This window comes from Microtus pennsylvanicus, chromosome 12 (genome assembly GCF_037038515.1).
Source record: "Microtus pennsylvanicus isolate mMicPen1 chromosome 12, mMicPen1.hap1, whole genome shotgun sequence".
Classification (NCBI taxonomy): Eukaryota; Metazoa; Chordata; class Mammalia; order Rodentia; family Cricetidae; genus Microtus; species Microtus pennsylvanicus.
Genome location: NC_134590.1, coordinates 12,411,191 through 12,436,788, shown reverse-complemented (window position 1 = coordinate 12,436,788; position 25,598 = coordinate 12,411,191). Strand labels below are relative to the sequence as shown.

Here is a 25,598-nt window from a genome sequence, read left to right as displayed (position 1 = left end):
CCTCCTGTGCTTTGTTTATTGGAGGTCAGCCCTTAGGCTAGACTTAGAGCAGTGATCCTTCCGGGAACTGATGCTCTCACATTTTCTATGTGGATCAAAGCATCTTCGTGGTTTCTAGAGAAGTGTTGTTTGTATGAGCCCCAGACGATGGCCCTGGCTTCGTGCCTGTCATCTTCACCAGTTCTTTTAAAAAAATTTGGTGATTTTCTACCTTCACTCGTTTTTTTAAATTACTAAGTTTGTTAAATTCTTATCATTTTATTAATAATTTTAAGATGGTAAACATATACTATTTTTAAATTTTTATTGTGATTTTCAGCATTTATATTTTACTTGTTTTTGAGACAGTCTCGTGTAGCCCACATTGGACTTCATTCAGTTCCCTGGGTAGCTGAGGGTGGCCTTGAACTGCTGATTCTCCTGCCGCCTCTTTCTCATTGCCGGGATTACAGGTGTGGACCACCATACCTTCATTCTTTCCTTAACTTTTTGGTTAGGATAAAGTAATGGGTTTCACTATGGCAGTTTCTTGCATGGATGCATCCTTATATAATAAATGGTTGTGCTTATTAATATCGTTATTTGCCCTCTCTTCTGCCTTTCTGTCATATCTATTCTAAGGCCCTGTCTTACTCCTCTTTCCCTTCCCTTTAAATCTCTTCCTCCTCTTTCAAAGTTCACTGTGTGCGTGCGTGTGTCATGTGTTGTGCGTGTGTGCATGTGTGAATTCACACCCAGGTTCTGCACGAAACACTGTGGGTATTTCTGAGTCTAGATGGTTCTTTTCCATAGTTCTTGCTCATTCAGATGTTGTTGCCTCACGTAAGTGTGCCCGGGCCGTCAGGACCTCTTCCCTCTGGTGTGGGGTTTGTAAGTTGTCTATGCAGGAGCCAGTGTTAGGATAAAAGCGCCCGGGTTACTTTTTCCTCCTGCCCCTTTCTGCTGCCTTCTCCCTTCTTAATACCTCTGCGCAGCGCTGGGGCTCGACTGGCTGGAGGTTCGCATTGACTCTCTGCCAGTGTCAGGGTGAGCTGCTGGGGAGGCGGGTGAAAGCCCCTTCGGCTGCTGTTGTCTGGGGTTTTGTAGCAGTGCTAGTGCAGGAAGGACTTTTAAAGAACTCAGTCCTCCAGTTCTTTTCTTGTACAGAGAAGGAAGCCGGGGCCCAGGAGAGTAAGTGACCTGCTTACGGCCCACAGACCCAGAACTGAGCCAAATCCCTTGACTTGCTTACACTAGAAATTCAGGGTTAGTAGAAGGCGTTCTAGATAGGCTGGTGGCAAATTCTTGCCACTGTCATCGATCCTGTTCAGGGGCCTGGTCAATGTCTGCATGCGGGAGCTGGCTGCAGATGGTTTAACTCTGGTTCTCAGTGCAGTATAGTGTTTATGGGGAGCCGCCCTTGGTAAACAGTGAAAGCCCTCGTAAAGGCGGTGTAAAGCAGTTTGGGTGCAATTGGGTTGCTTGTGCGGCCCTCAGCACGGGTAGTAAAGGGCATTGATGGCCTCCCAGAGAGTACAAGGCGCGTTTGAGACTGCTGTACTATCTGGAGTGGACTCTGTGATGGTGTTAGCTTGGGACATTTTTGGTTAGTTGGTACACTTTGTGCTAAAACAAAGCCTGTCTTTTGGGCGTTCCCAGGGCTTCTTGTTACAACTTCAATCTTCTGTTACTAAACAGAGCATTTGTAACTTAAAGTAACAATGATAATCTTATTACATGTTAACATAAACATTGTTTTATGAAAAAAAAACTTTCAAACCAGGAATGTCGAGTTGATACATAATGCCACATTTTTGCAAATCTTTTCAGTGGCCTGTTTAATGGAAGACAGCTGGTCTTTGGGTCAGCATGCCATTGGTGCTAATGTAATAATGGTTCAGCTGAAATACATGAAGATACAGCCCTCAGTGCATGCGAGGCTGGATGACCTCAGCTGCCTTGGGTTCAGGTGATGTGGGGGACTGAACCCAGGGCCTCCCACATGGTAGGCAAGAGCTGTGCAACTCCAGCAGGCCTGCTAGGCTCTGAGGGCGGAAACAAATGAACTGGTGCACCCCGGAAATGGTCCTCAGGGATCTTCTGACTGCATGCACTGGCGAAATGTTCCCCAGGGATCTTTTGACCGCATTTGCAGGGCCACTTAGGAAGTAACCTCTAGTCTCTGTTCTTGTTCAGTCTGCTCTAGGTGGGAGAAGTCCTCCATTTCCTGGAGGATGCCTCTGAAGTGGGAGGCGCACGTTCTGGGATTTCAGAGTTAGGACTTCTGGTGGCTGCATGCAAAAGTGGCCTGTAAAATAACACTAAGAGGAAAGACAAAATAGGCACTTTTTTCTCATCCTTTCTCAATTTTTCTTTTTCTCTTTTTAAAATATTTCTTTCTTTCTTGATAGGTTTTTACTATATCCTGGGAGTCATTATAAAGTTCAGACTGGCCTTGAACTTACAGAATTCCACCCGCTTCTGCCTCCCGAGTTCTGGGATTAAAGACATACACCAATACAGCTGACACGATACATTTTTATTTGTGTGTATGTGTGTGTAGCATGAGTGGGTTTATGTGTAACACATAAATGCACGAGCCCATAAAGGCCAGAATAGGTTCTCAGATGTCCTAGAGTGAGGTACCATTGGATCCTGGAACCGAACCTGAGTCTTCTGCCAGAGCGGCAGGTACTCAAAATCTCAGCCGTCTCTCCAGCTCCAGTCTTGACTTTCTGAGGCAAGGTCTCTCATAGCCTGTGGGAATAGCATTGTAAAGAAAAACCAAACATGGTTGTATTTATTAATTTCATATATAGACTTTTGGAGACAGCATCTCATGTAGACCATGGGAAGTATGACTAAAAGCAAAATACAATTTTCTTTTTCTTTTTTTCTTTTTTTGCCCCTCTCACAGATGATGGCAGTAAAGGCCAGAGGGATGGTGCCCCATGTCTTCTAGAGTAGATTGCACTCACAGCTGGGTTCCTCCTACTACCCACGAGGCCCTGGATTCAGTCTGCAGTATTGCATGCACGGTGGTGGTGATGGTGGTGCTGATAATGTTGATGAAGCTGACTCCACAGGGTTATCTTGGAAGCCTTGGGGGATCTTGAGCTGTGGAGTGTAGTGGTGGACATAGCTTTGTTTTTGCTCCTGTTGGTATTGATATAAGACCCACTACACAGCATCATGTGGTCTGAGGTGGAGCGAAGAAAGCGGTGCTTTAAAGGAAGAACGTTTGCTGGAAGAGGAGTTTAGAATGTAGAAAAGGCTCAGGGAAAAATGACTGCTGATCTTTATAGTGGTGCGTTATTTGTATTTTAATAAAGCTTGCCTGAAGACCAACAGCAAAGCCGCTAGAGGTCAGGCAATGGTGACACACACCTTTAATCCCAGGATTTGGGAGACAGAGTCAGATGGATCTCTGTGAGTTTATGGCCACCCTGGGCTATACAAGATCAACATAGAAATAAATCCAGGTGGTAGCCGCCTATGCTTTTAATCCCAGCACTAGGGAGTTGCACACCCTTCATCCCAGCACTAGGGAGTTGCACACCCTTCATCCCAGCACTAGAGGGAATGTGAAATGCGAGGAGAGAGAGGCTATCTGTTTAGTCTGCAGTCGCCCAGCCGTGGCAGAGGTAAGACTTCCCTAGTGACTTGGATGCTTTGCTTTTCTGGTTTTTAGGTTGAACCCCAGTTTCTGTATCTGGGTTTTTATTACTTGTGCTTTAGCTCTTCATCAGCAGAGAATATGATATCACACAATAAGTGATTGGAAATTTATTCAAGTTTGCTTTTAAAAGGTGTTTCTATTGGTTGCACTTATGAAAAAAATTATTATTAGTGCCTAAGTAGATAACAACTGGATGGGATTTCGAAGGTCCAGGCAAACTCGTGTCTTGGTTCTGGAGCTCACTGGAAGGCCAGCACACTGAGCCTTCTGTGTTGGTGCCATATTGGCTGGTGACTTGAACTTCGTTCCCAATTGGGAGCCACAGAAAAGTGCACATTCAAGAATGTGAGTAGAATTTAAATGCCTTCAGGGAAAGGAGCCTGAGTAAATAAAATATCAACCAAAACAATTTAAGTGAAATTCCCTGAAGCCCAGCCTAGCCCAGGCTGCGGGAACTAAGTGTTAGTCGGTGAGGATAAAATCTTACTAATAACTAAAGGTGTTTGAAATTTTGAATTTATTTTTATTGTGTACATGTATGTACTTGATGGGAGAACACATGTAAATCAAGGGCAACTTTGGGTTCTGTCACTGCGCCTTTGTGGCAAGTGCCGTTGTCCACGGAGCCATCTTGCCAGCCCCATAGGTTTGTGTTTTTTTTACATAAGCTCAGAATCATATAACAGTGTTCCATCAGCAAATGTGTGCACATGTGTGCGTGTGTGTGTGTGTAAGTGTGTGCACATGTCTAATTTTAAATTCTCAACAGTAAGCCTCCTTCACTTTTCCTCTAACAGGATGTGGGAATGGATGTGGAAATGGCTTCTTTCCCCAAAGGTTCATCTTTTCTTTTTTTAGTACTAACTTGATGAGGTGGATGACTTCCATGTGGGAGGTAGGAGTGTGGAGAATAGTTGTTCTCTCTTAACTGCCCAGAGGGCTGGCTGCACCAGTGTGCTTGTTCCTCAGTGAGAGGTCTGTCAGAAGCCAAGGAGGGGGTGATAGGAATCTCCATGCTTCAGCATGTGGTTTGAATCAGTTGTACTGCTGCCTCCCGCCGCCTTCTGCCCTTCAGGCCTCTGCTTGCAGCTCCACGAAGGCGAGTGGAGCCTTGGAGATCTTACACCGTGAGAGGAAGAGTAGTTGCTGTAGGCTGCTTAACCTTGATCCGTGATCTTTAGATTAGAAGTTTTACTCCTTTTTTGGTTTTGTTTTTGGAGAGGGGGGCCACTTGTAGCCCAGGCTGGCCTTGAACTCACATTCCTTTTCCTCAGAGGCCTGGAATTCTGTGTATGCAGTGTGGTCCTGGCCCAGACTTTCTGCTCTTCTTCTTCTTCTTCTTCTTCTTCTTCTTCTTCTTCTTCTTCTTCTTCTTCTTCTTCTTCTTTTTTTTTGGTTTTTTTCAAGACAGGGTTTCTCTGTGGTTTTGAAGCCTGTCCTGGTACTAGCTCTTGTAGTAGACCAGGCTGGTCTCGAACTCACAGAGATCCGCCTTCAGGAATCCATTCCAGCAATAGCTGTGGACTCTCCTCAGATTCTTCTCCTTCCTGCTGCCTGCTGTGCCCCTGCCCCTTAGCTTCCATCGCTCTCTCCCACGTAAGCTCCCACATGGCAGCCTGCAGAAGATAGTGTGATACCCCCAGTGGGGTTGTGGGTACTCCGCTCTGGTCAGCATATAGCCACGTCACACTTGTTTATAAAAGGCTACCAAGAAATAGTTTTATAGACTCTCTAGGGCTGCTCATATCCTGGCGACAAGGACTTGGCTTCAGCCTGCTTCTGACTGGATCCTTACAGTGGTTAGGGGCCGAGCTTTGAAGAGTCCATACTGCAGCTGTGTTTAGAGCATTCATGGCTCAGTTTTTGCTTTCCAAAGTCTCCCTTAAATTTGACCTCCATCAAATGTGCCTGAGGCATCTCAGCCCAGTCCGTGTGCTGCAGGTCTTCTTCATTGCTGCTCAGTCACATTTGGGTATGCTTGGGCAAAGCAGGGCAGATAGACTTTCTGACAATTTCATCTCTGTAGCCACTGTCTGAAAACATACAGCCCTTGTTCCAGATGCTATGTATTATGGTATGGACAGTTCAAAGTAAGATGGATAAGAAACCCTGAATTCCTGCTCTCAAGAAACATTCTGCTGGGGCCCCGACAAGCATGAAAACCCAGCGTACTGCTAGTTGTAAGATGTGATGGCCCAAATATGGTAGGCATTTGTCAAATAAAAAGGAAGGCGGAGACACTTCCTGGAGAATGCAGCATTTTGCCTACAGGCTCAAGGATGCACTGGAGCTGACAGGTGGGTGGTGCATGGGCCTCCTTTGAGAAGGTTTGATTGTTGTCATGCTGTGTAAGGCGTGAGTGGAGACAGATTTGGACTCTAGTAGCACTGGTTTAAGCTCTGGCTTTGCCATTTCATTGAGTTCTGGTTTCCTCATCTGTGAAAAGGGACCAAAACCATGTGCCTCACAGGGTTAGAGGGTGGGAGTGTTGTCATAGGTGCTGGGTCTGGTGCTTGCTATAGCTGTCCCTTGGTGGTGGTGGGAGGGGGTATACTGATACCTCAGAGGGTAGGTGGTGCAGCAGCCTCAGGGATCCTGTCTGGTTTGCTAGTGTAGGCTCAGTGCTGACCTCAGTGGGTAGTGGTCTGCGGATGTCTGTTGGTTGGTTAAGGGAAATGTTAGACTCATTTTTGCTTCTTTGGGTGGTAGAACTGGGTGCCAGAAATATTGTTGTGGAATATTTGTTTACACTGTGATTGGTTTAATAAAGAGCTGACTGGCCAATAGCTAGGAAGGAGAAAATAGGCGGGACTTCTGGGGAGAAAGAGGAACTCAAGATAAATCTAGGCACAACACGAGAGACTGAAGAAGGCAGACATGTGGTACAGAGGAGAGGTGACCAAGCCTGTAGCAGGACGTAGATTAATAGAAACAGGTTAATTGAAAGTATAAGAGCTAGGTGAGAGAAAGCCTAAGCTGAGGCCAAGCTTTGATAATTAATAATAAGTCTTCATGTCATTATTTGTGAGCTGGTGGTCCAAAGGAAAGTCCAACCACAAAGGTGGCTCAGCTCTAGCTCCTCCTGCAAAAACTGGGGTTCACTTACCACCCACACAGCAGCTCACAATCATCATCCACCTCCGGGGGATCCAACACCCTTTTTGGCCTCTCTGGGAGCCAGGCACACACATGATGCACATATGTATATACAGGCAAGTACTCATACTCATAATAGTGGAAACAAAATCCTTTTCAAAAAGTATTTATGTGTGTGTGTATGGCGGGCGGGGGATTCATTTGTTCTTTTGTGAGTGTTCTGGTGTCCACGTCAGCCTCTTTCAGCTCTGAACTGATTTCCCACCCTGGGGCTGGAGCAGTAGATAAAATGTATGACACCTTTGTTACTCTGTTACTATGTTTCTACCCTCCATGGTGACTGAGGCTTCATCAGGTTCTCTGTCCAAATATATCTGGCTTTCCGGTGATCTCCAGGTGTCCATGAATCGGTCTGTCTGTCGCAATGTCTCATGAATTAGTATGTGGTTCGAGTGGGAGGGATTTGGACGGTGAAGGATCCATCCCAGGAGGAGCTGCCAAGCCTCATTTCCCTACCTGTGGTTGCAGCTGCCACATTGTGCTAACCCTGCTCCTGGTCACCACTGACATTAGGCACAGTTGTGGCAAAAGGGTTTGGTTTTTTTAGCTGGAGCTATGATTACAGGAAGATAGGCAGGTTGGTCCTGTCTGAAAAGACAGGTCTTGAGACTTGGATTTTTCTCCAATTCACATGGCCAAGGTAGTCCTTAGTTTTGCCAGTGTTGACTGTCGATTACTCCCTGGCCTGCCTTTCACTTTCTCTGCTTGGATAATAGTTATTCTGATAAATCACTTGGCAGTGGGAGTGTTTTATGGCAGCTACTTGGACCAGGGCCTAAGCCTTATGCTAATTCTGGTCTTTTGTTCACCCTGGGTTAGTTAACTTTCTCACAGGTTTCTCCTCAGAATCTAAGAAGCGTGGTCTCCTGCTGGGCCGTATCATCTTTTGGGTTTTGATTTCAGTGTGATCCTTCCCTGTAATCATGTTATTAGAGGCGGTCAGAAATAGTCCCCGTCATAGATTCCCCCAACTTTTAATCAATTAATCTGAGTGTTGCAGGGGAACTGGATGCCATCAGTGAGCGTCTGGGTTGCCCACCCAGCCCTTTGCCTGTGTGATAACCTGCTCGGAGTGAGAGCCTGTGGTGTCATGTGTTTCAGCAACTGGTTTTGAGAGCTGCTGGGGTTTTTATAGAGTTACTGTCCGAAGAGAAGTTGTCCCAGAGTTCTGCTGGATCATCCGCCTGAAAAAGTAGTAAAAATGCCTCTGTGAGGTTCGGTGACAATGGAGGGCGGAGGGCACTGTGGGAACATTCTTGCAGTCCAAGCAGGCAGCCTGGGAAAACAAGGCTTGTTTTCCAGTAGCTGATCAAGACAAGAAAGCCAACATTTAAAACCACTCGGCAGTAGCACACACTTCGAAAATGACGTGCATTCTTGGGTCTGCCTCCCCGAGCACACTGACATATGTGAGAAAACCCTTTAGCCGGCTTGCTTTTCCAGCTAGGCGGACGCTTCTGAGATGTGCTGTTAACCTTGCCAGGTAGAAAGTTGCCCCTTATGCTACTGGGAGTGTGGATTCGGAGGGTCCTTTATTTGAAAAGAAGACCAAGAAAGAAATGAAATCCCGCAGTGCATCTAGAAGGACAGGGGTTATAGCTGTAATGAGGAGATGCTATAACTCTGTCAAGTTCTCTGCAAGCTGTGGCCTCCCTCCCACCCCCCGGGGAAAGTTTGCATCAAATAGCAAACTATTTGGATGGCTGACCAGCCTGGTAATGTGGGCTAGAGCCTTGGCTAGAAGACAGTTCTATACTCGAGAGTCCTTGTTCTGCTAGAGGATGGGAAGATAGGTTCAGGGCACACTGGGTGGGAGAAATCAGGACTCTTCCCAACACGCCTGCTCACTGGATGTTTCTGGATCTTTCCACACAGCGCAGAAGCATGCAGTGGCAGGTCTGTTGTGTATGAAGGTCCACTGCTTGGCTCTGTCTTTATGATGCTTTATTCCAAGAAGCCTTTAGCAAACTATACCGCGAAGCCTCTCGCGAGTCCCTGGGCCTCAGCTCCTGGTGTTTCTCCTTTTCCAGTTCCTTCTTCCCATGTCTTTGGACTTCTTTTCTTGGTGCCTTCATGATCAACGTCAGCATTTTTCTTTCCTCTAATCTCTGGTCATTTCTGCAACCACTCCATTCTGTTTCTGTTTCCTGTGCCTCTGATCACTGCTGACTTACTTGGCTATGTGAACGGCCATCACCTAACCCTATAACCTTTGCACTATAATTCATCATAAAACCCTTGGAAGTCATTCTCTCTCTTATCGCACTGATTTATCTTCTGAGTAATCATTCAGTCCCTAGGATTCCTGTCACACAGCCAGCACCTCTTTGCAACGTTCTTTTGCACTAAATTCTTTCACAAGCAGAGAGGCTCCAGCCAGTCAGTCCTTGGCCATGTAGGACCGTCCCAGTGTAAATGAGAGGCAGACGGCACACTGACCTGGGGCAGTCTAGTTTGCTCTGCCATTACTAATGTCCGTCCCTGCTCTAGAAACTTGGTTGTGTTCCTTTCTGAATTGAGGAAGTAATATTCTTGATTATGTCCCATCCTGATGCATTCCCAGATTGACAGAACCCTGAGATGGTCCACGACCCCAGTTGCCCAGGAAACACACACTCGATAATCTCCAGGGACTTGGCACCAGAGTGAGCAGGTTTAGTTCTAAAGCAGTCTACTTAAAAGTGGAGATTATCCAGGAGAAACTCTTCCTGATGAAGGTGACCGCAAGTGAGAGAGGTACTCCTGGAGACTTTGCATTGCTGGCTTTGAGGGGGGGTAGCCGCTGGAAACTGTGGTGACCTTTAGCACCAACCTCACCCTCCAACAAGGAAAGGCATCTTTATAGTCTTCTGTCTTCAGGGACTCAAATCTGTCAATCACCTGAGTGCACTTGTTTGTAGACCTTGCCCTGGAGCCTGTGGGTGAAAACTCAGCCCAGCTCAGTCAGCCTGTGGTGCCAGCCTTGTGGTCTCCTGAGCAAAGACCCCAGCCCTGTGATCCCCAACTCATGACCTGTGAAACTAAGAGAGCTAGAAGCGAGTGTATTCCAAACAGTAGAAATGAATATGTACCCCAAATTTATGTGAACAATCTCTGTTCCTTCCTGGCAGTTGTCCATCAGACCTGAGGCTAAGCCATCATGCCGCCCTTCCAAGGGTTGGTGAATTTGGGCCGTAATCATTGGGTGCTATTTGTGGAATAAGGTCAGGTGTTCACTTGTGTGTTTATGTCCTGAGAGCGTATTTATTATACTTTGAGATACTTTGGGTACAGTTCTTCGATTATCAGGTGTTACAATGTGTTTGAGAAGATGGAGTCTTAACTAACATGGGGAGGAAAGAGTGGCCAGGTTGTGGCTGAAGACCAACCCTGGTACTTTTGCCCTGACTGTTTCAGAGTTGGCCTCACTTGTCTCTGAGAGATTGCCAGTTCATGTTCATTACCGTAATCAACCCCCCCACCCCGCCCCTCTTTTAAGAAAGGGACAGAAGTAAATGGTATCTTTGAAAAAGGAAGTGCTAATTTATGTCCGGTGGTAGAAATGGTGGCTTAGGGAAGGAAGTGTCCCATCCATGCTTTAGTTTTTGCTGATTAATGCACTCGGCAAACAGAATATATGAACTAAGCTACGGTGTTGTTGAAACAGGAAATGCCGGGGAATGGATTTTTGAGCGTGAGGAATAGAATGGTGCATAAAAATTGGGGGGCAGGGGGGAGACTTCCAGCTGACTCCGGCATCCTAGTTCTCCTGGTGGCAAATTTACCCCGGCTTTTGGAAAACATGTCTAAAAGGCGCAGTCTGTCGTAAGGCAGCAGGAAGGACCAGCGTGATCCCAGTGAGGGATTGTGTGGCAGCTGTGTGGTTCCGCTGGAAACCCCGAGGGCTCTGAGTGGTGGGTGCTCCGTGTTGGGTGCACCAGTGTTCCAGGTGGCTGTGATGGGGAGGTGGTGCAGAGGTGACAGCCGCAGCATCTGCCCCTGTGCCACTGTGCCCCTGCACATACTTTGTGCTTGTTTGTCGCGCTGCTTCCCTCCCATCCTTCTTCCTCCAGCAGTGTTCTAAAACGTAAGCATTCCTGGAATGCACACACGGACCCTGTCGTTCCCAAACATGGGACTTTGCTCCGGTCAGCACTTTTGTAGGCGTTAGTCGCCCAGACTCCAGCAGGAAGGCTGTGATCTCTAGAAATGCAAGAAATGGCTTTTTGTTGTTGTTAATTCTTGGCTTCCAGTTAGATCGGACCTCTGAGTTTAAACAGACATTTTGAACAACATTATGTTTGCAAGGGAAGTTTTGCCCCCACTTGTATTTTTTGGGGTCATCACATTGGGTGGTTATTTGCCATCTAGGGTTGGAAGGCGCTGTTGGGGCGTAGTGCCCTTGGGTGCTCCTGGCTGAGGTCTGCCTTCCTGCAGTGTCCTTTCTAACTGGTATCTGAAAAATCTAATTTTGGAAGGAATGAAGCCGAAACGCTAGCCCTAGACAAAACAGCCCGCTCTCAGGAAAGATCCATTTAGGAATTTGTTTAGCTGAAGGTTGGGTGTAAAGAAGACAGGGTGAGCCTAGTGTGGTGTTTTCAGGCCCCTTGTAGAAGACTTTACCAGCACCCATCTGAGCTCTTCCCCAGTCTGTGTGTGGTGAAGGGCATTGATTCTTCCAGTGCTCTGCCTCTGTTTCCCTGGCCCTGTGCTGTACAAGAAGCCAGCTGTGCCCAAGTCTTCACCTGAGGGATGACAATGACTACACAGGAGGCAGGCTTGAGCGAGGTCTAGGTGGAGAAGGTTAGGAAAAGGCAGCACCTGCGAATTCCTGGCTTTCCAGGTGTAGCTTCGTAGGCACTAGCTGGTAGGTTGGCCGCAGAGATACCAGTAAGAGAACACGGCAGGAAGAGGTTGTCAAAAAAATAAAACAAAACAGATATGCCGGTGTTTGAAGTATTACATTTGGCCACAGATGGGGAAGCCAGCTTGGTGGGTAGGACTTAAGAAGCCCCCCCACTAACCATGTCAGAGTGTAGGGGAAAGTCTGAAAGGGGCCAAAGTGGACTCTGGTTTTCTCCACAAAAGAGGCACCTCTACCCCACTCCCAAGATCTGGAGAAACATAGTTCATCCCTTTCCTGAATAATCTTTTAAAAGGGGAAGTTACTTAGAAGTAACCCTTAGGGACTGAAGTGCTGGCTCAACTGCTCAGGGCTCACAACCAAAAGATAGAGTACTCGGAATTGGCTGTCACCCAGAGTTTCCTAGCGTGCCCCTGGGGCTGGCATCTACCCCCAGCTACCTGACTCTGACCTGGGAGCAGGCCCCGGACACCCTTTTTCTCAGTTCCAGCCATAGCTGGAAGAGAAACCTACACTGTTTTCTTCCCACCCTGCCCCCCCCCCCTGGCCTTCCTCCCTCCCTCCCTTCTCTCTAGCTCATCCTGCTGTGTGTGTGGAACAGTTTCCCTGGGAATTTTCTTGGCTCCAGCCTTTGGATTTCATGGTATAGATGACAAGCAGACTTGCAAGTGTTATCCAAATCATCCTTCAGGAATGTGACCCTCAGTGGTAATGAGAAGCCTGAGACGTTTGTATTTTTGAAAGTCGGCCCAGCAATGCCTCGGATTGAAAGGATTCCGTGTGGGCTCATAGTTGTGGTTTGGGTCAGTAACTCGCATTCCCTTGCTTTCCCTTTGGCTTGGGAACCGTGCGCAGATCTCATCTACACGCCGGTCTCTCTTAAGAAGAGAATCTGAGACCGACTCGGTTCTCTTTGGGTTGTAGTTGATAAGGGCATGTGTTTACAGAAATGCTGAGATAGAGTACTTGGGGGAAATTGAGCTCTTGGGCAGTTTGTGAGGTCAGGATTTCTTCAGGTGCTGGGAGGTGGCGTAGTCACATTTTGCAAGAGAATCTGCATTTTTTCTTCAGCCGGGTAGCATATCTATCTGTCCTCCTGCAACAGAACCATCAAATAGAAACTTCTTAAAATGAAGAGGTTTCCTCTCCTCCCCTCTCATGGGGGAGGAGAGACAGCAAAGGAACATACTGTCTATGTTTATTAGGAAAATCCCCTACTTACCTGTGCTTTCCATTCATGCTGTCATATGGGTACGTCTGTGCTCTGCTTGAAGTTGTACGTATGACCTCTTCTGCCTCCTCTCATCCATCATGCCTCTTCCCAGAGAGACTCGTGGTGTTCACTGACTAGACAGCCTAAAGTATATAGCCAGCACTTGACTCTGTTGCAGTAAACTGCTTACTTAGTATTCAGAAGTACTTGGGTATTTGTACATGTTTCTACATATGGTAGGTAGGATGGCGAATTTACCTGAAGTCTGAGTAATTACGTGAGTTACAAAGTTGCAAAGCATCCCTTACTTTCAACTTTTTGAGTAACACAGGGTTTCCCTCTACTGCGGTATGGCTCCACAGTTACAGGTGCTGTTTCCTCACCAGCAGATCCTGGGCACTTAGCAACGGTTTATGTGCGCTGGCTTATGCACACGCTGGGACTCAGTAAGCGTACAGTACCTTTGTGGCTGTTTGACTAGCACCCACCTGCCCCTAGGCCGACACATTTCACAAGGTGGGAGCGCTCTGCATTTTCACTTAGTGTTTAGCATGGTGTCTAGCACAAATTTCTACTCAGTGTGTGTAGTGCCAGATGAATGAACATGTCAATAAAGATTCACTCTGGTCCCAGACAACAGATAACCAACTCACACATGAGCTACTGGGGGCCTTTTCAAAACTTCTGTGAAAGACTGCAGACACAGGAGACAGTAGAAAGGACAATTGAGAAGATGGGGGTGGAAACTTTTCTTCTCTTCCTCTCTCCCTCCTTCCTGCTTCCTTCATCTTCTCCTTCCTCTTCCTTCCCCCTCCCCTCTCCTTATTCATCTTTCCTCTCCTGCTGTGCCTGCTATCTTAACCTTACAACTATTGACTAATTGATACTAACTGCAGGAAAACAAGCAGAAATGAGAAGTTCAGGTGGAGAAATGCATGCATGTGCACATGTGTGCACACACACGCACACACACACACACACACACACACACTGTCTCCATTGGTTGTAGTATCCCAGGATGACTGATAGACTCTTTAGCCACCATCTCTTGTAAAGAAGCTGTCTTGATCTGGCAATCAGAACAGTGCTCCCTGGAGTTTCTTCCATGTTGCCTTTCCTCAAGTGACAGTTGTGGACTTAGGTACCTCTTGTTTCCAGACAAAGGAACCCTTAGAATTGGAGATCGGACCGGAGACTCTACTTAGAGGGTCCTTTGGCTAAATTAAATCACATAATTAAATCACAGCTGGATCACTATGATTTACTGTGCACAAACTGGGGCTATGGCAAGATTTTCCTGTACACAAAAATCTCCAGCGTGCTCTCTGAAGACATAAATTATATCACAAATAAAATTTATATGTAAGAGGTGGAAACCTTTCTTGACCTTAAAGGTAAAAATTATCTTGCTTTCATAATCTCCTTCTGTTTTAATTGTAACAAAACATCACCTTGGCAACGCACTCTCTTGCTTCCGCCCACTGATAAGGATCAGAGGGTATAGGCTACTCTGCTAACCACATGTGATGCTCAACTGCTTGGCTCTAAAGTAGAATAAGGGTCTGTCACTTGGAATGTGGAGAATAGAGTCCATCTGGGTGCATCAAGCTTGTTAATTTCCAGAGTCTGGGATGGATTAAAATAGAAGCAGGGGAGAGGGTGGGGGTGCAGAGTGGTTTCTAGCCTTGGAGCTGTTGATGCCGTTTAACACTGGTTCTGCAAACGGGAATGCATCCTCCATGTTCTTCCAGCTTTGTAACGGAGCTGCCTCTCTACTCCAGAGTCCTCAGCCTCTCTCCTGCCTTCTTTTTGTTCACTCTGCTCTTCTGGAGTGATTTTAACTTATTGTTTAGTCCAAGAGCTTTGCCGATCAGTTTCTCCTGCAATGTCTAACAGCCATCACGGAGCTAATTCATTTCAGATTTTAGAATTGGAGCTGTCTCTTCCTCCCCCCTCACTTGGAGAAGGAAACTCTTGTTTCCTGAAGACCATTAAATGCAGTCCTGCCAAGAGCTGCATTTTTATTGGGGAGAGAACAAAGACAGAAAGCAAGTTGGAAAAAGGGCTGGGATTCTAACCCAGGTCTGTCAAAAAAGAATGTATCCCAACACCTAGTTCTGAGCGTCTCTCTAAACTGTTCCACAGGTTCATGCTGCAGTGCAGGATGACAAAAAGCCCAGAGTTGACAGCCAGATGGAAGGATGCACAGGGCAGGGTGTGGAACACAGTTTAGAGAGATGCTCACAACTAGGTGTTGATACACATTCTTTTTTGTTTCTTTGTTGTTTTTCGATACAGGGTTTCTCTTTGTAACTGTCCTAGAGTTCACACTGTGGACCAGGCTGGTTTGAGTAGAGATTTACTTACCTCTGCCTCTCAAGTGCTGGGATTAAAGTCCACCACTTGGTGCCCATTCTTTCTTATATAATTCTTATATAAGCTGTTTTATATTGTTTCAATAATGAAGTCAGCGGGGCATCTCTTAAACACTTCAGATCATAAACTTAGAATGTACGTTTATTGCCAGTTGCCCTCTTTTTTTTCAGGCTGGCCTTGAACTCACAGAGATCCTCCTGCCTCTGCCTTCCTAGTGCTGGGATTAAAGGCGTGGGACATCACACCTGGCCACTGGTTGACCTCATGGACGTGCATAGCTTTCGCTTAAAACTGTTCTTACAAGCTACATGCTTGTCTCAGTGATGTATTCAGGGGACCGCCTATGGTGCCCCAGATTTCTGCAGCTGAAAGTTACTTCTCCCTTCCCGTGTCCCCCTGTTTTTATCCTCAATAGTATTGTGTTTATTATGGCCTGTCTACATTGTAAGGCTTCTTAGATCTGGGAACAGTGCTTATCAGTGAGTAGCAAAACAACACACTTTTAGTAGCACTTTTAGGTGAACAAATAATTATATCCAAGAAGACATGTTCCAAAAAGACAAAAACGAAATGATCAAATTAAAAACTGGCTATTTTGTACGATCAAGTTGGGTCACAGCTCCATTAAGGATGGAGTGGGCTGTGGAATTCACCTAGTAACAAATCTTCACTAGCTAGATTAGCAAGGGGAGCATTAAATCAATTAAGGTCTTCTAAGCACTTACTTAGTGGCTTCCTGTTGCTACTTTTGTTTCGAAAATGGTTAAAACTAAGCCCTCTATTACAGGCTTCATTTGCCATGGCTGCAGAAATCAAAGTGTGTTGACTTTGCCAGGGCACCGAAAGTATCCCGGGAATAGGTTGCCCATTCCAATTCTCAATTTCCAGCCTTTATGGTTGCCAAAGAACCAGGATTTTAGAGGAATTTTGTTGTTGTCATCTTAACTACTGGATGTCTGTAGTAGCTGAAGGCTTCGCAGTGTTCAAGGATGCCTGGCAGCATCGTAGATCAGCCCACACGGTCTTCACCAAGGCCAAGTGCACGGCCTCGGCCCCTAGGTGCTCACTTCTTGATTCAAACTCCTGTCTTTCAGCTTCAGTAGCTGTGCGGCCTTGGGTAAATTACTGATTTCTCTGCCTCTGTTTCTTCACTTATAAAATGAATTTGGGTGTTAGCAGCTGTTTTATGCAGTTGTTAAGAAAACAGCATCAGGGCAGGCAGTGGTGGCACGTGCCTTTACTCCCAGGACTCGCGAGGCAGAGCCGAGTTCTAGATCAGCCTGGTCTATAGAGCAAGTTCCAGGACAGCCAGGGCAACACAGAGAAACCCTGTCTCAAAAAAGGAGAGAGAGAGAGAGAGAGAGAGAGAGAGAGAGAGAGAGAGAGAGAGAGAGAGAGAGAGAGAGAGGAACAGCATTAGTTTGTTTCTGTTTAGAGCACTTCTCGAACATTAGCCACTATGATATGTTAGTTGGTATAATGGCCATAGAACATCAGAAGTTTCTTCTTATTGGAAATGGCAATGTTTACTCAAAATGTTCCCCAAGATTTCCTAATAAAGGTAAGTTTGGCGGTAACATTTCAGTGGGGCCCGTAAAGTATGGCTGTGTCTGTATTAGAGCTATGAGGCCCTTGTAGGTCAGAGGAAATGGGAATCACTATTCTCTAGTGGGAAGGTACCTGGGTTTGTTCCAGGCTCGGAAAGTGACTCATCAAGGTGCCAAGTACTTCCTGGTGAGATGTAGATCAAGGAAGAATGGAGACCTGCACAGCCTTCAGATGGCAGGGAGTTTGGAGGGAACCTGGGGGTACTGAGACCCCTTTGGCATCAAGGTAGAAAGAGAGGGTTAGAGAAGGATAGAAGCAAGGCCCAGAAGCCAGGGGAGGCTGTGAGAGAGGAAATATCTCTGGTGAGAATTGAGGAGTTAGAGGTCTCAGTGGTGGGTGTTTGATTGAAAATGAGACCCCAGCCCTTGGCCTGGGAATTGCCTTGGTCCGGACTCCAACTCCCAGCCTGCCAAGCTCTGACCCCTCCCCCGGGAGGGTTAGGACCACTCACACAGGCATAAAAGGAACGTTGTCTACAGGGTTTGCATGGGCTCCTCTCCCTGCCATGCTGTCCTGATGCACCTGGGAGTGTGGCAGTTATTAAACGTGGGCATTTTTGGTTCAGTCTAATCTGGTCTGATGGGAATTATTTTGCGTCGGTAGAGATGCCCATCTTAAGATTTTTCTTAACACGGAGAGAAACAGGGAATTCTGGGGAAGGGCGAGTTAAGGATGGGAGGGGTAGGCTTGCAGTGTTGTATCAATTTACAGTATAGATAGGAAAACCCAAGGAGAACTACCTCCTCCCCCTCCAATCCCAGTTCAGAACTGGAAGTCAGGCAAACAGCGGGTTGTGTGGATGAAATTCGGGAGTCATTTCCAGATGTGTGATAGTGTTGGTCTGTGGGAATATATGTAGTTCTTTGAGACTTGGGTCTCTAGACTCAGAAGGGACTGCGTGTCTTGGAGAGTGAGTTCTTAGGTGGGTGTCCTGAAAGCCTGGGAGTAGAGCTTCCTTTTGGTTGTCTGAGTCACCAGGTGAGTTTCTCAGCTGGCCCTTTAGTCACTCTTGCGTCCCCGTCCCCATTGTGGAGCTGGTGAAGAACTTCCTGTTTCCTTTTTGCTCACTGCGCACTGATGGGCAGTGACTCTTCTTTAACACTGGGAAGAATTTGGTTTAAATTATAAAATTTCAAAGTACATTTAAAATCTTAAATATCTCACAAGATACTCTAAGGACAAAGAGCATGCTTTAAATTTCAAAGCTTTCAAGACCAGAATGTTTTATGACCCTGCAACTCGTGTGTGGTTTTCAATGGGGATAAAAATACTCGGTGGGTATGTGGGTGGTTTCTCGTGTTTTGGGTAACGGTGAGAATATGAGATGCCGAGCTCTGGACTCTGGGAAGAGAGCTATAATTACCAACCGGTGCCTTCCTGGGATTGGTTTATGGGTGGATATTGGTTATCTAGAAATCCAGCAAGCCAGAATTCATATTATCAAGCCTGGCTTTTCCCCTGGAAGTTAAAATTGTGATTGACAGTCGAGGAAGCATAGGCTCGCGTGTTTGCTTGTCTTTTTCCGTCTCTGGGACCATTCACGTGTGCAGTTGGGCAGGACTGAAGGCTGGTATGGTGGCTTCTCCAAGCCTAGTGCCCAGCAGCCACCACACAGCTGCTATGGAAACATTTCTAAATATAATCTAGGACTGACTTTACACGCTCCTCCCCCACGACTCGGCGGATGTGGTAAACACCCTAAAAATACCTATGATTGAACTTTTGAGGTATCTGAAAAGAAGGGGCAGGCACAAGGACTGGGGTTGAAAGTCCGGCACTGTTGGACGCTCGCTCATTCTCATCCTCTGGGACCGTTGTCCCCCTGGGCCTGTGTGCGAAGCTGTTTGCTGTGCTGTGGTCCGTGTTGTTCCCCTCAAGGCTAAGAGCTTGCTCTCTGGTCTTATGTTTACTGCTGGCAGGTTTCAAGGAAACTATTCATAGAATGACATCTGTTCTCTGTCCCATTGACCAAACCTGCAGCTGCTACCATACAGGCAGGGGGTTGAGTTTTCAGTTTATTTAATAAAAATCAGAATTTTATGTACCCAGTCTAGTGTTCACAAAACCACTACAGTTTATCAGTCCTGGCCTTAAGGAGTCACATTTCTATGCCCATGGAGTAGCCATAGAAATTTGAGAATGGAGCCTGCTTGGGTTATATTATTATCATACTCATAATCCCACAATATAAAAGTAGAATAAAAAATCTTTAAAAATTATTGACTAAGTGATTTGCAAAGCCTTTTTACTAAAAAAGAAAAGAAAAGAAAGAAACTGTGAGGCTGGAGAAATAACTCATTCTGTAAAGTGCCTGTTGAACAAACATGAGGACCTGAGTTCAGAACCCCAGCCTCCATGTAAAAATCCAGGCGTGATGATGTGTGTCTACAGTGCCAGGTTCAGGGACAGCTGGGTTCCAGACGGCCCAGCCTATTTGATGAGCACAAGACTCAGTGAGAGACTCTGTCTCAAAAAATAATGTAGAGTGTGATCGAGGAAGCCAATCAAGACAGACCTCAGGCCACACGTTGGTGGGGGGTGGGGGGGTACATAAATACATCAGTAAGTCAAACAGTGAAGCTTGTTTCTTCACCCACTTTGAGTATTTTGAACATAGAGCCCGTTGGTGACATAACTGGAACACCGGCAGTCTTGTCTCCCAGAAGGCTTTTCATGTTCACCTCCGGACTTGAAGAGCCTAAGGTCCTGTAATTGATTGATCATCAGCAAGTTCTGTTTCTGCTGAAAGAAAACCTTCATGGTTGGTCTCTAATGCCCATGAGATGTGCTCACAGTTGTGGAAATGGTCAGCACTGTCATCCAGGACAGATGAGTCTCTAACTCTTCTACCTCCCCCCAGCCCCCGCCAGTCCACCCTGAGGAGGTTCAGTGTGCGCAGAGCCCGCGTGAAGAAGCACCACTATGTCTGGACAGTACATGGAGGAGATGGAACGGTTTTGTTTGTTGAGAGTCTAAGTACTTTGTGTTATGGTGGTTACAACAGCGTCCTTTGATTGTAACCCTCTCTCTATATCTTCTGCTGTGAGCATCTCAGAGCCCCCTTGTGCGTCCGGAAGAATGTTTGCACGTGTAGAAGATAAACGGGATGTTTCTCTTGAATAATGGAAGCTGTTAAATGTTTGTGTTGTCAACCATTGCATGTGTGAACTAGCCACTTGTAGGAGCTCCTGTTTCCTGGACCCGTCCACTTAATGCAAGGAACGCAGCCCCTGGGGAGGCTGCAAGAGCGGGAGGTCCTGGAGTTGGTAGTGAAGAAGCCAGGGAAGGCATGGACACCAGGACATGTCTCTGTGTCACGAGGATCGCGGCAGTCACGTCTGGTGATGCAGATCAGGTCTCTCAAACGTGTCTCCTCTTCACTTCCAGAATGAAGAGCTACGCAACTTATCACTTTCAGGCCACGTCGGATTTGACAGTCTTCCTGACCAGCTGGTCAACAAATCCACCTCTCAAGGATTCTGTTTCAACATCCTGTGTGTGGGTAAGTGAAGGTGTCCCCTCATGAAGGGGGCGTGTTTCTGGGGCGGGCGGATGATAGTTTATCCCGCTTCCCCGTTTCCTCCAGCTATATTTGGTAAGTGTTTTGCAGTTTTGTGGTGGTACTCAAATTGTCTTTATTTCTGTCATGTGGTCATGCAGCTGGTCAGTCTTATTTTGTTATAAAAAAATTGTCATTTTTTGTGGAGAGCAGGCACTGGACCCTCACTAGACTATAGGAAGTTGAGGTAGCTCAGGTATGTACTGGAAAAGCCTCTAACCCCGTGACTCAATCTGTGGGTCACGGCCTCTTTGGGGGGGGTCACATATCATATTTACATTACAATTCATAACAATAGCAAAATTATGAAGTAGCAACAAAAATAATTTTATGGTTGGGGGGTCAGCACCACGTGAGGAACTGTGTTAAAGGATCGCAGCCTTAGAAAGGGTGAGAACCGCTACTCTAAGCAGTGGATTCCTAGGGTCCCTGACTACGGTGAGCGCCTTCTAAAGACACGTGGAGTCAGGGAGAGTTCAGATGACTCTGATACTTGAGCAAGCTTTAGCTCTCAGGACAAAAAGAAACAACAAAATAATCTAGACTTCTACAGCCGCTCTTAGATTGGGATCTAGATTTGACCTTCGTTTTATTCCTTGTAGACAATGGGAAAAATCCAAAGAGATCTGACTCTCACACCTCGGTGTGTCTTATTCAGCCCCACCTCCAACCTTACTTACCCCAGTGTCCTGCCTTAACCCAGGTCACCCCTGGTGTGGGAGGGTGTGGTGGCGGAGGTGGTGGTGTCTTTTCTCTCTCTAGCTACTTCCTTTTTAAACTAAGATGAGGAAGGTGGAAAAGGGTGACAAACACGAAAATCAAGATAAAAATCTGTAATCTTGATTAAAAACTGTTCCTGAAACGCTCTTATGAAGAGCCCTGAGCCCATTTGCCGCAGAATTTTGCTGCTATGGTCTCCTTTGCATAATCCTCAAGACATCACTCTGAGACAGGAGCATTCCTCCGTGTGGCCGCGTGAACCATTCCCCCCTCTAAACCTAACAGAATGGGTTAGACTGATTTCCTGGCTAAGTGAGGTGAAATCAGAAAGGTTTGCCTTCAGTGTGAGAAGCACGCTGGCCCGCTCAGATGAGGGACACTAGGGGAGTGGGCGCTTTTCTTCGGGAGCCTGTTGCATGTAGCTGGAAGTCAGCAATGCAGAATGTGACACCTGGCCAGCACTCTCGGCCAGCTTGTTCTCTGGCACCGTGTTTTAAACCGTGGATAAGAGAATGGCAGGAAAGATGTGGTCAAAGCGGCCAACTCCTGTGTCTTTTGGTACGTGCTCTTTGCAGAGGAGGGCAGTTCTTCATTAGTGTAGCAATTTGCTGGTTTTGTATTGAAAAGTGTGGTAGATTATAATTCTGAACCAATTGCTCTTCTGACTTCCTGACCAAGCCTTCCCAAAGCCCTTTCCAAAATGGTTCCGTGAATTGATCTGAGAGTGGTGCCATGGCTCCTGCACTAGAATGAGAGCTGTCTTGTGGGATCTGACTTGCTATAGGGCAGGATCTAACGGGGTACGCATACAGTGGCTTAGTGACCGACCTGCAGATTGGATTTCCGTATGTTAATGCTGTCCTGTGAGGTTAGAAAGAGCACTGGCCATGTCACCTCTCCTGAGTAAGTAGTAATACCCTGTTTCATACATGGGCACTTTGCTTCAGTTCAGAACGCCTGGATAAGCTTGGTGCATGATGCAGGCTTTCATGATTCCAGTTTATCTCTGAGATGGAGGTGGAGGCAAGGAGCTTATGGGCCAGCTAGTCTGGCATGCATAGCCAGAAAACAACAGAGACCCTGGTCCAAATAAAGTGGAAAGACCAAGGCTTTCATACAGGTGCTGTCACTGACACACATGGATGTGTGTGTACACACACACACACACACACACAGAGAGAGAGACAGACAGAGAGAGACAGACAGAGAGAGACAGAGACAGAGAGAGACAGAGAGAGAACGAGAACACAGCTGCCTCCTGGGATGGCAATATGTGGTCAGAACACTGTCTACTTCTTGATCTTGCTTTCTTCTGGTAGCTTCTTTGTGTTTTTGCTTGCTTTTCCTTCCAGCTGTCTGGCTTCCAGCAGTTACCAGCTTAACAATGGCTGGAAGGAACAAACCATTCCCTGACACAGATCACTGGACATCACAGATTTTTCTGAGTGTGGTGTCACATGCCCAGCCTGGCTGGGAGTGGAGGTCGGTCCATCTACTCCAAACCACAAGTGGTTCCCTAAGGAAAGAAAGGCTTTACCAGAAGGGAAAGGGGTGTGGGGCCCCACACCCTGGACAGATAAGGACCGCTCACAGGTGACAGGTGTTTTGATTTACACAAAGGATCACGCTGTTTCCATGCTTTAATTTTTTTCTCATACCATAATAAATCTGGATATACTTCCAAGATGGAGTGTGATCCTTCAAGTTTTCCAGATTTCTTTTCACTACGATTTGGCTGTGGTTTGAGTTCATGTGCTGGGGACCTAGGCTGGGTGTCAGTATTGAGACGTTGCAGAACCTTTAAGAATGGGCCATCTGTGACAGACACTTAGGTTTTGCCTTAGAAGGGAGGAGAGTGGTTCTCCTGGGTCTTTGTGTCTGACCTTCTGAGAGGGCATGACAGGATTTTTTTTCCGGCCATTCCTCAGCCTCTGGCTTTCTGTCTGGCCATGAGCTCTCTAATATGTATTCCATGTTGTATGTATGTCCATGTTGTCATGACATTTGCCATTATTAGATCCTCATTAGCACCAAACTGAGGCTGGCACCATGCCTTCAGACCTCCACAAATGTGAGCTAAACACACTTTCTATAAAATTATTCTGTCTCAGGCCTTTTGTTATAGTCACAGAAATCGACGGATGCAGGACTGATGTGGAGACAGACACTGGATGGCACCTCATACCGATAGGCCACAACCACGTTGCGTTACACAGATTAATAGAATTGGGTTAATTTAAGATATAAGAGCTAGCCAACAAGAAGCATGAGCTAATAGGCCAAGCAGTGTTATAATACAGTTTCTGTGTGATTATTTTGGGTCTGTGTGGCTGAGAAGGGAACAAGCAGCCTCCCACTACAGAGTCCTGTCCCTAGTAGATTGTCTGTTAATCAATCAGGTGGCATTTTGAATGTAATGCCCCTCCCCAGCCTCATAGGGAGTGTTATTAGAAGGTGGGGACTTGTTGGAGGAAGTGTGTCACTGTGGGGGTGGGTTTTGAGGTCTTCTATGCTCAAGCTATGCCTAGTCCAGTTCACTTCCTGTTACCTTTGGATCAAGATGTAGAACTCTCAACTCCTTCTCCTGCCTGCGTGACACCATGTCCCACCATGATAATGGACTGAACCTCTGAGCTGTAAACCAGCCCCACTTAAATGTTTTCTTTTATTAGAGTTTCTGTGGTCATGGTGTCTCTTCACAGCATTGAAACCCTAACTAAGACAATCAGCATACAAGCAAAACACTCAGACACATCAAATAAAAGTAAATCTTTTTTAGAAAGGAGGGGAAAAAAAGACATGGTTTTGCTTTAGGGGAGCTTCAAGGTACAGCCAGTGCATTGAAAATCTCCCCTGTGCCAGGCATGGTGGTGTGGGCCTCTAAGCCTTACACTTGGGAGGCAGAGGCATGAGATTGCAAGTCTTAGGCTTACCTGTGCTATATTAGTGAGTTCAAAACCAGCCCAGGCTACAAAGCAAGACCTTGTCAAAACAAGAGATAACACATGCCTTGGGTCCCAGCACTCTGGGAGGCAAAGGTCTGCAGATCTCCAGAGTTCAAGGCCAGCCAGGGCTATGCCATGAGACCCTGTCTCAAAAACATGAGACAAACCAAAGACATGTGAACAGTTAGCTACGAGATGGAGCACTTGTGGAGCCTGAGCAGGACCCCAGAACTGCAAAGGACAAACCCCTCTTGGTTCTGTGACCCTTCCTGCTGCCGCATCCCACGACTGCTCTTGGTGAACCAACCTTGGTTAGTGTTGCTGCATCTATTTACAGCCCTTAAAAGCGCAGAGAGAGCACAGACCTGGGAAGCCAAACACTTGGACATTTAGAGGAAAGTGGTTTTTGCAACCGGTAGATTAACTTTGTGCTGTAAGTAGGGTCCGGAATGCTAACTGTTCACAATTTCCACCTTAGTGTAGACGATCACTCAACAGCCGTATCTTTTTAGAAAGAGGATGGGTGGCATCCCCAAGTGGCACGAGCATCCTCAACTAGTAAAAGGAGAGAGGAATTGCAGGCTCGGGTAGAATCCTTGCCTTGTAAGTGGAAGTTTTATTGCTGCCCTCAGGGAAACGTGAGAGAGAAATAAGTCACTCTATGACAACCTTTGACATGCTGGAAACTTCTGGGGTGGGGGCCCTGCTTGCCTCTTTGCTGGTGTCCTGCAGAGACAGTTTTCAGGGACCCAAACAGTCCCTGCGTGACAGGTGCGCACGGTGGTGTGGGCACTGCCACCAGCACAGTCTGCGTCCCTTACGGGGAGACTGCTCCTTCTTATCTGTGTCTATCACACAGTAATTTTGTTTTGCTCATGGCTAATTTGTGAGGAAGGGAATCATGGGCTTGGGAAGGGCCACTCATGAAGAAGCAGACTGGCTTATGTTTTTTTATACTGGTGTGTGTGTGTGTGTGTGTGTGTGTGTGTGTGTGTGTGTGTGTGGTTACTATGCACAAGAAAATGCATTTTCAGCAAAGTAAGGAAGACCAAACTCGGTCTCAAATACTATCCGGCCAGACGCAGAGCCATCTGGAGCGACATCCAGGCAATAACCGAGGTGCAAGCTGTCAACAGTTTGTTGTGCACCCTGCCATCCCCACACCTATCCTCATTAGGATGCTGAGTCCTCAAACACCAGCTTTATAACTCCGCATCTAGTATTGCCCTTCTGTATCAACCCCTTCTCCATGAGTTCGTAGCCTTCCCTCCCTTGTCATCTCGGCCTGTTTACATCTCTTGCCATGACAGTGTGCTGACTGTCTCTTCTTGAGAAGCGCTCTACTTGGATGACTGCTCTCCTATGCAGTGCTGTAGGCGCCAGGCTTCTGTGGTTGTCTTTGGGTCAGAGGCCAAGACGTCGTCCTGTTTCTGTGGCAACTCACGAGGTCGCAGGGGAGAAGGTGTGGTCTTGCTCAGGAGAACAGTGTGGCTGTCGCAGGCGCTTCGAATGATAGTCCC

General features: G+C 46.7%; 1 protein-coding gene across 9 annotated transcripts in view; it reads left to right on the top strand.

Annotated features, from left to right (window-relative positions):
* The window catches only part of Septin11 (septin 11), an 82,840-nt gene that overhangs the window by 27,176 nt on the left and 30,066 nt on the right, over window positions 1-25,598 (top strand). For all 9 annotated transcript variants that reach the window (XM_075943279.1, XM_075943277.1, XM_075943273.1 and 6 more), the window contains exon 2: window positions 20,242-20,356. In XM_075943279.1, the coding sequence (XP_075799394.1) occupies window positions 20,242-20,356 (115 nt within the window). The remainder of the gene's footprint in view (window positions 1-20,241; window positions 20,357-25,598) is intronic.